At 40.0% G+C, this 14,099-nt stretch overlaps 1 protein-coding gene across 1 annotated transcript in view; it reads right to left on the reverse strand.

Moving 5' to 3' along the window:
• LOC115154008 (cadherin-18-like) overlaps positions 1 to 14,099 on the reverse strand; it is a 242,751-nt gene that overhangs the window by 144,254 nt on the left and 84,398 nt on the right. Inside the window, exons 3-4 of the mRNA XM_029699766.1 lie at positions 9,317 to 9,611; positions 1,670 to 1,789 (exon numbers count right to left, since the gene is read on the reverse strand). Of these exons, the coding sequence (XP_029555626.1) occupies positions 1,670 to 1,789; positions 9,317 to 9,611 (415 nt within the window). The remainder of the gene's footprint in view (positions 1 to 1,669; positions 1,790 to 9,316; positions 9,612 to 14,099) is intronic.

Raw genomic sequence — 14,099 nt, forward strand, 5'->3', positions numbered from 1 at the left:
TTTTCAGTCTCCTGAGAGGGAAACGGTTTTGTTGTGCCCTCTTCACGACTGTCTTGGTGTTTTTGAACCGTGATAGTTTGTTGGTGATGTGGACACCAAGGAACTTAACTCTTGACCCGCTCCACTACACACCCAGTCGATGTTAATTGGGGCCTGTTCGGCCCTCCTTTTCCTGTAGTCCACGATCATCTCCTTTGTCTTGCTCACAATGAGGGAGAGGTTGCTGTCCTGGCACCACACTGCCAGGTCTCTGACCTCCTCCCTATAGGCTGACTCATCATTGTCGGTGATCAGACCTACTACTGTTCTGTCATCAACAAAATGAATGATGGTGTTGAAGTCATGCTTGGCAATGCAGTCATGGGTGAACAGGGACTACAGGAGGGGACTAAGCATGCACCACTGAGGGGCCCCTGTGTTGAGGATCAGCGTGACAGACATGTTGTTGCCTACCTTTACCACCTGGGGGTGGCCCGTCAGGAAGTCCAGGATCCAGTTTCAGAGGGAGGTGTTTAGTACCAGGGTCTTTAGCTTAGTAATGAGCTTTGTGGGCACTATGGTGTTGAACGCTGAGGTGTAGTCAATGAACAGCCTTCTCACATAGGTGTTCCTTTTGTCCAGTTGGGAAAGGGCAGTGTGGAGTGCGATTGAGATTGCGTCATCTGTGGATCTGTTGGGGCGGTATGCGAATTGGAGTGGGTCTAGGGTGTCCGGTATGATGGTGTTGATGTGAGCCAGGACCTTCAAAGTAATTCATAGCTACCGACGTGGTACGGGGCGGTAGTCATTTAGGCAGGTTACCTTTGAATTCTAGGGCACAGGAACTATGGTGGTCTGCTTGAAACATGTGGGTATTACAGACTCGGTCAGGGAGAGCTTGAAAATGTCAGTGAAGACACTTGCCAGTTGGTCCACGCATGCTCTGAGTACACACTCTGATAGTCCGTCTGGCCCCACGGCCTTGTGAATGTTGACCTGTTTAAAGATCTTGCTCACACCGGCTACGGAGAGCATGGTCACAGTCTTCCGGAACAGCTGGTCCTCTAGCCGATTGGCTATCTGATTGGACAGCACAGTAGGTGCACTCGATTTAGCCAAAGATCTCCTGTTCCGCCGGGTAGGCAAAGTTTGTATTTTCATACAAATTAAATGGTCTACCTGGTGCACAGGGCTTCTGAACCAAGTGCACCTACCGCCAACAGCACAACACAAAAAAACGGAGCCCAATCTAAAACTTGCACAAAGTAGTAGTCCACATAACTGTCAATTAAAAAACATGTAGCCAATTTATTTATTACTAAATTTAGCAAACAGAGAGTTAAATCAGAGATTCTTACCTTTGCCTCGATTTGGTAGTCTCGTCCAGATCATCATGGCATTTGTAGTTATTTATATGTTTTATGAGTATTATGACTTATACTGTGGTACTCTATAGCTGTAGTTTGCTTACATTTCAGAGATAGCTTCTATCATTACTGGTACTGTATGTCATTTGCCCAAGGTGCCATTGTGGAGAGATTTCCGAAGTATTAATAAAAAAATCACTGCATATCCGCAGATTTTTACTATGTATAAATATTTTACGTTGATTCTATTTCATGACAGTAATTAAAACCAGCACTGCATTCACTCAAAGTAAGTTGATAATGTGTACAATATTGTCTCTTACCAGTTTTGGGATCAATAGAGAAATATGGCTGTCCTTGGAGAATACTGTAGACCACTCGGGCACTATTTCCATACGTTGGGTCATCAGCGTCCGAAGCAGTAACTTGATATACAGAAGTACCTGAAAATATAATGAAAAAAACATCAGAATCAAGCTTTCTTATCGATATGTGATACTTATGAGTATGTGTGTCTTCATGAGTGCCTATAATTCATACAGGATTTGTTTTGATATTGGGTAACTTCATATATTTAATTGATCGTTCGACCTCAACCCATTTGAGATGGTTTGGGATGAATTGGACCAAAGAGTGAAGGAAAAGCATCCAACAAGTGCTCAGCATATGTGGGAACTCCTTCAAGACTGTTGGAAAAGCATTCCTCATGAAGCTGGTAGAGTTAATGCCAAGAGTGTGCAAAGCTGTCATCAAGGCAAAGGGTGGCTACTTGAAGATTTTCAAATATAATATATATAGATGGATAGATATAGATTTGTTTAACACTTTTTGGTTACTACATGATTTCCAATTGTGTCCTTTCATACATTGTTTTGATGTCTTCACTATCATTTTACAATGTAGAAAATAGTAAAATAAAGAAAAACCCTTGAATGAGTAGGGGTTGCAAACTTTTGACTGGTACTGTATGATACTATCATCGTTTGAAATGTCCAATTGGTTATTCACATTCAGAAGTCTCAAGCTGTTAAGTAAAATATGTTTCCAGTAAAGATAGTCTACTACTACTTGCCCAACAGAAGGATTATATAGCTTTTGTGATCCATGATTTTTGGCTTAGCTCAGATGGTGGATAATTTTCTCCTCTTAAAAAAAGTCCCGTACAGTCAAAATCATGTGTTTTTATGATATTTGGATAAAACCAGCGTCTGAAATATGACTATTTCTTCTACATTTATAAAATTTATCATATAGTTACAAGTCCCCTCCCCCATGTCAAATACTTTGATTCAGGAGGTGGGATTATTAAGGGCATTTTGTGACGTTTCATTTTATTCTCTTTGCTAATTTAAATAAGTACTGCCTTGTAACCAACATTGCAGGAGTCTCCGTATATCGGCGTAGTTTACATAGCTCGGTAGCTATTTGACTGCAGCGTGTCAGCAAATATATTCTGAACAAAAATATAAATGCGACATGTAAATTGTTGGTCCCATGTTTCATTAGCTTAAGTAAAAGATCCCAGAAATGTTCCATATGCATAAAAAGCTTATTTCTCTAAAATGTTGAAGAGAAAGTTGTTTACATCCCTTTTAGTGAGCATTTCTCCTTTGTCAAGATAATCCATCCACCTGACAGGTGTGGCATATCAAGAAGGTGATTGAACAGCATGATCGTTGCACAATAAAAACCCACTCTAAAATGTGCAGTTTTGTCACACAACACAATGCCACAGATGTCTCAAGTTGAGGGAGCGTGCAATTGGCAAGCTGACTGCAAGAATGTCCATCAGAGCTGTTGCCAGAGAATTAAAGGTTCATTTCTCTACCATAAGCTGCCTCCAATGTCATTGTAGAGAATTTGGCAGTACGTCCAACTGGCCTCACAACAGCTTTTTTACCTGCAAAATTGTCTGAGACAAGCCACCCGGACAGCTGATGAAAATAGGCTGTAATAAAGCCCTTTTGTGGGGAAAAACATATTCTGATTGGCTGGTCCTGGCTCCCAGAGCGTGGCTGCGCCCCTGCCCATTCGTGAAATCCAAAGATTAGGGCCTAATACATTCATTTAAATTGATTTATATTTTTGTTCAGTATAATTATAGGTTTCCCCTATTAATCTAAGGCAAAGATACTTATAGGTTTCTGCTTTCATCTGTGTCTGGTGTTAGCAAGTCACTGGCTAGCTAGGTATTCAGCCAGCATGGAACAAAAGCGGGGGAAGGGTTGCCCAAAACTCTGACGCAGTTGTCATGTCATTACATCATGAGACATGGCAAACAGAATATTCATACAAGAATGTTGGAAGACAACTGCAGAAAAACCCCACCAAAGAATAGGTTTCATACAAAATGTTTTGATATCATTGATAGTCATGATATATCATATATGAAGTGTACCCAGACTTCACCCTGTCTAGTTTCAACTCTAATAGTCCAAGATGAACTAGCTAGCTTGATAAAATGGTGCTGACAATTCATAAATCATTTGTGAAACCATAATGTGATGTCTGACAGGATTGGATGTTGCATGCAATGTTCAATGTTGTATGAGTTGCTTTGCGTATCAGCAAATTAGCTTGATATGATCTCACCTCAACACTGCTCACTGTGTCCATGTTACTTGACATGGGTGTTTTCTAATAACTGTCCATCTAGGTGAGCTCCCCGCCCACTCAGGCCGTTTTTTTGACTTTCTAATAGTTAGAAAAAGTTAATTTAAAAAAAATGCTGAGCATTTTTAGCTGGAAAAATATTATTGGTGATGCTTCAAAAGGTTATTTTACATGGGAATCAGAATGACTGTTCGAGACCTTTTAGAACCCATGTCACATACCTCATCTTATTGTGATGCTGCATTCATAAACAAGTGGGAAGTGATTACATACAACTGGGAAATATTTAAAGGCCCTCCAAATGGTAATTGTAGTCCCGTGTAGTTGGTAGAGCATGGTGTTTGCAACGCCAGGGTTGTGGGTTTGATTCGCACGGGGGACCAGTACGGAAAAAAAAGAAAAAAAAGTATGAAATGTATGCATTCACTACTGTAAGTCGCTCTGGATAAGAGCGTCTGCTAAATGACTAAAATGTAAATGTAATTACTAGTGGGATCTCGTTCATCATCCTGAGCTCCCACTTCTCTCACATGCTCAACAACAGCATTTTTGGCATTTAAATGCAACAAAACATTATTTATAAAAAGCGATCTATTAATATATATTTTTTAACACTATAATTTGTGTACAAGCTTGATAGCTGTACTTTTAGTTTATGGTTTACGCAGCATGATGACCATTAACCAATCAGTCTTTCTCAATGAGTTCAAAGCACGTGAATGCATCCAACTGGTATTTACAACTTCACAACTAGTAAATTCCCACCTCCTACTTGATTACGAATGCAGCATTACCTATGGCTTGTCCCTGCTCAATTGCATTACATCCCATTGGTTTCAATCCATCTATCTACACTGTCTGCTGTTTAATTATTGCAAGGACCACAAACCATTTAATGCAGTTTTGAGAGCTCAAGATGACCATCTGAAATAGGATTACAACAGACCTGGGTATTTAAATTTTTAAATATTCTGTGAAAGTCACAGCAAAAAGAGAGACTATCCACCTTCAGCCAATTTAGCATTACTACCACATATTTTATTTCTGTTTGAAAACAATTCCAGTTCATGGGGTAGTTTATCGAATGAGCACAGTGTTTTATGAAAAGTTTAACAAAAGCAGTAAGTGCTAAGGCGATACTTCCTGAAGCTTTTAGACTGATGATTGTCTCAGAAGACAGAAAGTGTAATCCTAGTGCAACAGACAGGTAGAAACTGAAATGTAAATCCCCCTATTAAACAGCATCTTGTAAAATGAGTTTTCATGTAATATGGATTGAAGAAATGTAAAATCACTTCATAGTTGACAAAATTACTTTCTTCTTGCCAGCTCCCATGGGGTAGCATTGATCTGTATTTTATGACAGGTGACAGCACCTATTGGGATACCCATTTCTCACTTGCCAAGGGTTTAGATTGCGGAAGGGGGTAGAGGATTGAAATGTGTGTTCCATCTTTTATATTGGGGCCTTGAATTCCTTTTAATATCTAAACGTTCTAGAACAGAACAAATATACTTTTAGTTACTCAAAATGATTGTCACCATTCCACATTTACCAGATGAAAACACCCTTAATCTTTTAACTTGTATTTTACACCAATTAAACAACAAGATCCTAGCCAGCTGAGGGTAGATGTATACAAAAGAGAGAGAGAAAGAAAAATGTATAAATGCACACCTCATGTCCATTTAAAAATGTTCAAGCAGGAGTGTCTGCCAGAGATCAGAGTCGAGTAGATGAGTAGAAAATTGATACCCCTTTCATCTAAGCCTCCAAATATTGTTTTTGCAGTTCAATTCTAAGAAGTGAAATGGTAATGTTGGAGTACCCTTGCACATGCCCACCTAATCAATTTAGACAGCAAAAAGGAACACCACAGGCAATTAGCCGCCACACCCAGACAGCCCGTTCCTGGGCGAGGAGAGAGCAGGTATTGACAAACTCAGGAGAATTAGAGCTGTGAAGTGTGAGGACAGTTGATTGTTACAGCCGATTTGATGCCACAGACGCCAGCAGGCCGAAGAGGATTAGTTTTAATGAACACAAGCAAAAGGGGGGAGCGGGAGGGAGAGAAAAAGGGTAATTATTTTACCCATCGCAGTCCTTGATTCTTCCCAATGGGTCATCAATGTTGATTGATTCTACATGTTGTAGGGACTAGCTACCTGGCTGGTTGGCAACGTTTTTCCAGGAAACAGGGAAACTTTTGAAACCTGTGGATTTTCCCCAACTGAGTCAAATCATAAAATGTCTAAGCAACACATTAGATGCAACATGGAAGCTCTCAAACCAGTAGCCAATTAAATTAACATAGCTATATGTAATGAGCCACCAACACATTCAGCCAATATTTGGCTTGTGATCTGCCAAATCCTACAGTCACTACATCAAACATTCCTGTCAGCTTTTATCATACCTTTACATTGAGATTACGAAGCATTTATTGTCCAGTATGTAACAGGGCCTCATAGAGGATTACAAACATAGATGCATGGGGTTTGTAGAAAGATGTTTAGCAACACAGCGCTAAGGCATGCGTGTCTGCTCATAAAAATGCATAAATACATCAAGGGTCATTATCATGACACAAGGAAAGACCCAGATGCAGATGATTGGAGTCTTTATTAATCCAAAAGGAGTAGGCAAGAGAATGGTCGTGGACAGGCAAAAGGTCAAAACCAGATCAGAGTCCAGGAGGTACAGAGTGGCAGACAGGCTCATGGTCAAGGCAGGTAGAATGGTCAGGCAGGCGGGTCCAGAAACCGGGACTAGAAAAAGGAGAATAGCAAAAAGCAGGAGAATGGGAAAACCGCTGGTTGACTTGGAAAAGATACAAACAAACAAACAAACAAACAAACAAACAAACAAACAAACTGGGACAGAGAGACAGGAAACATAGGGATAAATACACTGGGGAAAATAAGCGACACCTGGAGCGGGTGGAGACAATAATGAGGACAGGTGAAACAGAACAGGGCGTGACCGTCATATTGACTGTTTATGGAAAAGCCTCTACAGGCCTCATTGGGTTTACAGCGGTCAATATATTTTGGACAGATCCACACTGTAAATCTTTTTTTTTTAACTCAAATACTTCTAGTAAGTCAATTAAAAGTAATTATTACTTTAAATGTTTATGTGGTACTGACTCAAATCTATATGAGACGTCACATCAACAATTGTTTTGAAAGTTACGATAAAAAAAAATAAAAAAATCTTGTAGGTAATTATTGTAGGTAATGCCGTCGAAATCACTAAGCAATGTACTTCGAAGCAGTGTGCCGATGCATGCATCTCTTTATCAGAAGTACTTCATTAATGATGTCCAAAGCTTCGTTTGATCACATGCTTTTTCAAACCGTGTGTTGCAAAATGCGAGATCCCACTGATTTTGCCGTAGCTCCGGTGCTTTTTTAGATTCCAAGCTGTTTCAAACACCGACCTCTACTGGTCACCGTACTTACAAATATGTGAAGGTAGTGATGGGGAAACCAAGCTTCCTGAAGCACTGAGGTTTTCCAGCATATTGTGTCAAAAATAGGCTTTGATTAACACAGTGTACACTAGTGGCACCTGATGGTCAAAATACTTTAGAGCAGCGAAATTATTGTGTGCAGCGTAGCCTTAGTCTTCTACCAAACCAATACCAAACCAATCAGGTGGTTGTTCAACAAAAATAAGATTCGGACTTCATTTATCACGGGCTTCTGATCCCGGCATTGATACACTGCTTTGAAGTACACTGCTTAGAGCTCCAGCATCAAACGTAACGCCACTACTTGCAGGTAGGGTTGCAAAATTCTGGAACATTTCCCAGGTTTTCCAGATATCCAAGTTGAATGATTCCTGGAAATTCTTCAACCAGGAATGTTGCAACCCTACTTGCAGGCCCGATGTGGCCTGTAAACCATAAGTTTCAGGCCCCGGCATTAGGGTAAAGCAAGGTCTCAAAATACAGCCTTCTGAGATATGTAATGTATTATATAATTATGATGATAAGATTTGCTTAGGAACTTGGTGAAGGCCACAGGACTGAATATGAACAAATTCAACAACTATGTCTCTGTCACTAACAAACACAGTCATGGGTGATAACTACAATTCACTCAAAAAGGGAATTCACACAGGCAATTTATTTTGGAGGCATGGCTTAGTGGGGGTGTAAGTCAACATTTTCAAGCTGATACAACTCAAATCTGGACCCCATTTCTGGTCACAGTGACTCTATTGGTTTGAGTAATGACTACAAATCACTATAAGTAACTGTACTCAGATATATTACGTGCAACAGGTTTCCTCAAAAGTTTTGAGTCATGACATCACATTGGGGTTTACAGTGCAGGTCTATACAGTACACTGACTGAATTGGCAAAGCTGTTCAAGTCCACTGAAGGCCCTGGCCCTATTCGCTAGACCACCCCAGGCCACCACTTTGTCATTTTTCAAAAGCACCTAAGAAGCTCAAAAAGATAAACACCAAAATGGGTGAATGTGGACAGAAAGGAGGATAGCGGCTCAAAGAACACTAAAAGTTGCATTGATAGACCAATCATGACCAACTTTGAAAAATCTGACCAAGAGTCTAAAAGATGATAGACGCTTACCACCAATCTGGGCAAAACACAACACTTTTTGGACCCAAGTCTGATATGTTTCAGCAAAACATTTTAGAGCCATTTGGCTGCCAGGCAGAGAGAAATCCATTGCACTGAAAACGGAGAAGCTTGCAGAGTCTTGAAGGAGGGATGACGGAGAGCACTATTGAGTGCTTCATAAAGACCTTCCTTTCCCCACCCGGGGAGGGAGAGAGGGGGAGAAGGGGAGAGAGAGAACTAAAAGAAAGAGAACTAAAAGAGAACTAAAAGAAAGAGAAAGAACTAAAAGAAAGAAAGAAAGAAAGAAAGAAAGAAAGAAAGACTCCACTGCCACACGAAAAGATGAAAAGAGAGGAAACAACTGAGAACATGGAACATGTTGCATGTTTTTATCATCCTGTTGTTGTACGTGTACAGTTTACAACTATGTGTGGGCTTTTAACAATGAATTTAGCAGTGGAACAGGGTCAGAGTGGTTTTAATAGTCGGGTTAAAGCTTTTAGAATGTATTAAACACCGAGGTCTTGTGCCAGATGTTTTCGATTCGCAATCTATTTCTTAAGATTCCAATGATTTAAATAATAACATGCTGTAAATAAGAATGTGAATGTAAGATATGTTATGGGTAAAATGCATTCCTAGATAAAGGACACACTCCAACAAAGCCAAAATGGCCACCACGTCTTTTATCTAGTATTTGCATACTGCAAAGTCAAGTAAACTTATTGGAAGCAGGTAGCAAATTACAGGGCTGTCCTTACCCACTTGAGACATCTCAGGCACAGCAGCTACAAAGGGACCATCTGGAAATTTTGGGGCATTGTCATTGATGTCCTGGACTTTGATGATGAATTCCGACTTTGGTTCCAGGGGCTTTTCGGTGTTGCGGTCGAAGGCTTGTGCATGGAGGACGTAGTGTGCTTTCCTTTCCCGGTCCAGGCTCTCAGTTGCATGAATATCTCCTGTCACCTCGTTGATGATGAATATACTCCCAGCACCTTCCCCACTCAGAATGTACCTTACGGAGCCATCCCCTTTGTCTGAGTTGGAATGAAGCTGTAAGAGAGACCAGAGACAACATATCAGAGCTCTACTACATTGCATAACCATAATTATTAGATAAGTTACCCCTTTAAGTTATAGCAATTTTAAAACTTAAATATTTAATAAGTGCTAAATGCCAGTCCAAAATACTACAAATATGGAGATATTCTCTAGAAAATCATAGGAAGCCTATTTAGTTGTGAGTGGGCTGGTAAGCTAATACATCAGACAAACCTTGAGTCTTAGATTATTCAATGTAACATATTCAAAATGTAATAGACAAAGCTTTAGCCTGGGATTTCGAAACATGTGTTTGCCAGTGTTTCCCTGTGCCAGCAGATTGTTTTTACACGTGTACAGATAGGCATGCCTGGGGAAGACGAAAGTGGTGAATGTGTCTTTAGTCCAAATTCCAGTGAGGCAGCCTGGTTGCCTAGTCGTAAATATGTGCTGTTCAGCCAGGATCCACTCTCCTTCTCCCTGTGGCACGTCTCCCTCAACAATGCATTTTGTTTGTATGCTCTTGTCAAGATAATAATTCTACTAGAATGACTGTACAAGTGACAGCGCCGAAGATTGTTATATTTATAAGTGGAGCTCTCTGATGATTATTAGGCTGTGTGACCATACAATTCTACTGAATCTACGAACTGAAACTATGCTGCTGCAGAACAAATAAAAGGGTTTCTATTTGAAACTTTATTCAAAACTTTTTATTTCCATGCTCCACCTATGTTGTTAAAGAACCTGTGTTATTATAGATTGTTGATATAGTGTTTGGTAATTATCAGAGGACCTCACCTCTATAAGAAAAAAGGTGGCGTAGATTGGCTACTTACTCAGTGCTACACTTACTCAGTGCTACACTTACTAACTCATAACTCTCAGTAAGAGAGCAAAAAATGTGAGAGAAAACCAAGCAGTTTGTTCAGGCATAATTGATAACTTGAGAATTGCCACTCTCATGCCAATTATTCTGCTCAGAACTTCACAACAAATACTAACAACAAATCTCATATTATTCACCTGCTTAACCAAATCCCAATTACTTGACAGTTTTAGTTAGAACTTAAAAGCAAAAACATAAAATATGTTTGTTTTACCGAGGTCAGTTATAGTATTACAGCAAATTAGGGTTAAGTGCCTTGCTCAAGGACACATCAGATTTTTCCACTTTGTAGATTAAGATATTCAAACGTGTGATATTTCGGTTGCTGGCCCAACACCCTAACCAATAGGCTACCTGCCGCCCAACATTACATACTATTCACCTACTTTACCAAATCAGGACATTATAACTATACAACAAATGCAGTATAACCATCCATACTGTTTTCATTAATTTGAATGAAGATCACAGAACTTAAAAAAAATATTTAAAGGTACAAAGTAATAAGTAACTCATCATTTTAAAATGTATACAGTGATCTAACAAAGCCTGAAGAGTTCAATTGTCCATTTACATTCTCACCTTCTACATGAATTAATGTGTCAAACATCAAGGGGCTAGCCACAACAGGCAATTTTGACTTCACAGCAATAATGCTTCATGATAGCAGCATCATTTTCATATTGCATTGCACATGTATCTACCTAACCAGTATTGAGCATATACAGAAGTCCTGAAGCCCAAGGCAAAAAACATAACAAAATTTGACTCTTGGAACTTAGTATCTCATTTGAATGACTTATTATCTCGTTCAAATGACTTCATAGTTGTTGTTTTTTTAATAAGGTGTCATTTGTTATGCAGTGCCAGTTGTGTTTGTCAGACCGTTGATGCAGCCATTCATTCACTGATTCCATCCATTGATATGATTATTCATTGGCAGTTTTTGATAGGGCTGCGTTTGAATGCAAAAGCATGTGTGGGCCAACATGATCTCACGGTTTTACCAATTTGACTTCAGATTCTGACATGTATCCATGTTTCTCCATATGTAACATTTCAAAGTGTTTTTGACACCCTTGGTTGATCCTCCTACTCAGCACCTTCCTTCATTAATTCCAGATGCTTAATTTAAAGGGGCAATCAGCAGTTGAAACAATAACAAAGTGCTATGGATGCAAGGAGTGACAATCCATATCAACATTATATACTGAACAAAAATATTAATGCAACATGTAAAGTGTTTGTCCCATGTTTGATGAGCAGAAATAAAAAATCCCAGAAATGTTCGATACTCAAATTTTGTGCACACATTTGTTTATATATCTGTTAGTGAGCATCTCTCCTTTGCCGAGATAATCCATCTACCTGACAGGTGTGGCATATCAAGAAGCTGATTAAACAGCATGATCATTACATAGGTGGTAGGGACAATAAAAGGCCACTCTAAAATGTGCAGTTTTGGCACAGATGTCTCAAGTATTGAGGGAACGTGCAATTGGCATGCTGACTGCAGGAATGTCCACCAGATCTGTTGTCAGAGAATTTAATGTTAATTTCTGTACCATAAGCCACCTCCAACATTGTTTTAGAGAATTTGGCAGTACGTCCAATCGACCTCACAACCCCTGCCCACGTGTAACCACCCCAGCCCAGGACCTCTACATCCGGCTTCTTCACCTGCAGGATCGTCTGAGACCAGCCACCCGGACAGCTGATTAAACTGTGGGTCTGCACAACCACAGCATTTCTGTACAAACTGTCAGAAACCGTCTCAGTGAAGCTCATCAGGGTGCTCGTCGCCGTCACAAGGGTGTTGATCTGAATGCAGTTCGGCAAATGCTCACCTTTGATGGCCACTGGCACGCTGGACAAGTGTGCTCTTCACGGATGAATCCTGGTTTCAACTGTACTGGACAGTGTGTATAGTGTCGTGTGGGTGAGCGATTTGCTGATGTCAATGTTGTGAACAGACTGCCCCGTGGTGGTGGGGTTATGGTATGGGCAGGCATAAGCTACGGACAACGAACACAATTGCATTTTATCGATGACAAGTTGAATGCACAGAGATACCGTGACGAGATCTTGAGGCCCTTTGTCATGCCATTCATCTGCCGCCTTCACCTCATGTTTGAGCATGATAATTCACAGCCCCATGTCGCAAGGATCTGTACACAATTCCTGGAAGCTGAACATTTCCCAGTTCTTCCATGGCCTGCATACTCACCAGATATGTCAACCATTGAGCCTGTTTGGGATGCTCGGGATCGATGTGTATGACAGCGTGTTCCAGTTCCCACCAATATCCAGGAAACATTGAAGAGGAGTGGGACAACATTCCACAGGTCACAATCAACAGCCTGATCAACTCTATGCGAAGGACATGTGTCGCGCTGCATGAGGCAAATTGTGAACACCAGATACTGACTGGTTTTCTGATCCATGCCCCTACCTTTTTTAAAAGGTATCTGTGACCAACAGATAGGCATCTGTATTCCTAATCATGAATTTATTTAAATTGACTGATTTCCTTTTATGAAGTGTAACTCAGTAAAAATTTTTAAATTGTTGCATGCTGCACTTATTTTTTTGTTCAGTGTTGTTTTAACCATGTTTTTAGGCAAAAATGTTGTTTACATTTACTTTGTTTATAGACATTTCAGTAAAGCAAGATTATATGTTGGGTTCTGATGTGGTATGACAGTTAAGATAAGCTCGTGAGGCATTTATACGTTATATTCTTTAATAATCAATGTGTACATATTATTTTATAAGTCAAAAAAAGTATGTAGCAACTCCAGGTTACCATTTTAAGTGTTAAGGTTTTGGATAGGGTAAAAAAAAACATTTTTACCACTGGGATTGAACATGCAACCTTCGGAAGGATGATGCTGAGCAGTAGGAGCAAACCTGAGGTCAAATAACACTGACAACATTTGACATTTGGAGCAATGTGGATAAGTGTCAAAATCGGCAGTCAAATTGGTAAAACTATCTGATATTGTTGGCCCACTTACATACTCCGGCATTCAAAAGCAGCTCTATCAAAGAACTGTCAATGAATAATCATATCAATGGATGGAATTAGTGAATGAATGGCTGCAGCAAAGGTTTCAAAAGCACAACTGGCGCTGCATAAAAATGAGTCATAATTAAGTCGTTTGAACAGATAATAAGCCATTCAAACGACTAAATAACTTGTTTGGACGACTTAGTATCTCGTTTGAACAACTTATTCTCAATGTGTTTTTCAGAGATCAGTAGGTAAGCGCTTGTGCAAAATAAAAAAGCTGCGTAAACAGTATTTACATGTGTTTTCCCTCCACTAACTACACCACTGAAGGTAGCCATTATGAAGCATATGAGGTAGCCATTACTGAATTTATGAGGTAGCCATTATTGATGAGGTAAACTCCCTCTGAGTGAGCATGTGAGGTAGAGTCCCAGTGAGTAACAGACAAGCAGCACTGCATTAAGTCAGCAAGGCTTGTTGGTGGTGATATACTCTATTCACAAAGAACTCTAGTAGTCCTGCAGGACAGCACCCAAGGGGTGGTTTGGAGTCACGGTCTAGTTGTCAGCTGATTTGCACTGGCAATAACATGCTATTG

This window comes from Salmo trutta, chromosome 2 (assembly GCF_901001165.1).
Source record: "Salmo trutta chromosome 2, fSalTru1.1, whole genome shotgun sequence".
Lineage (NCBI taxonomy): Eukaryota > Metazoa > Chordata > Actinopteri > Salmoniformes > Salmonidae > Salmo > Salmo trutta.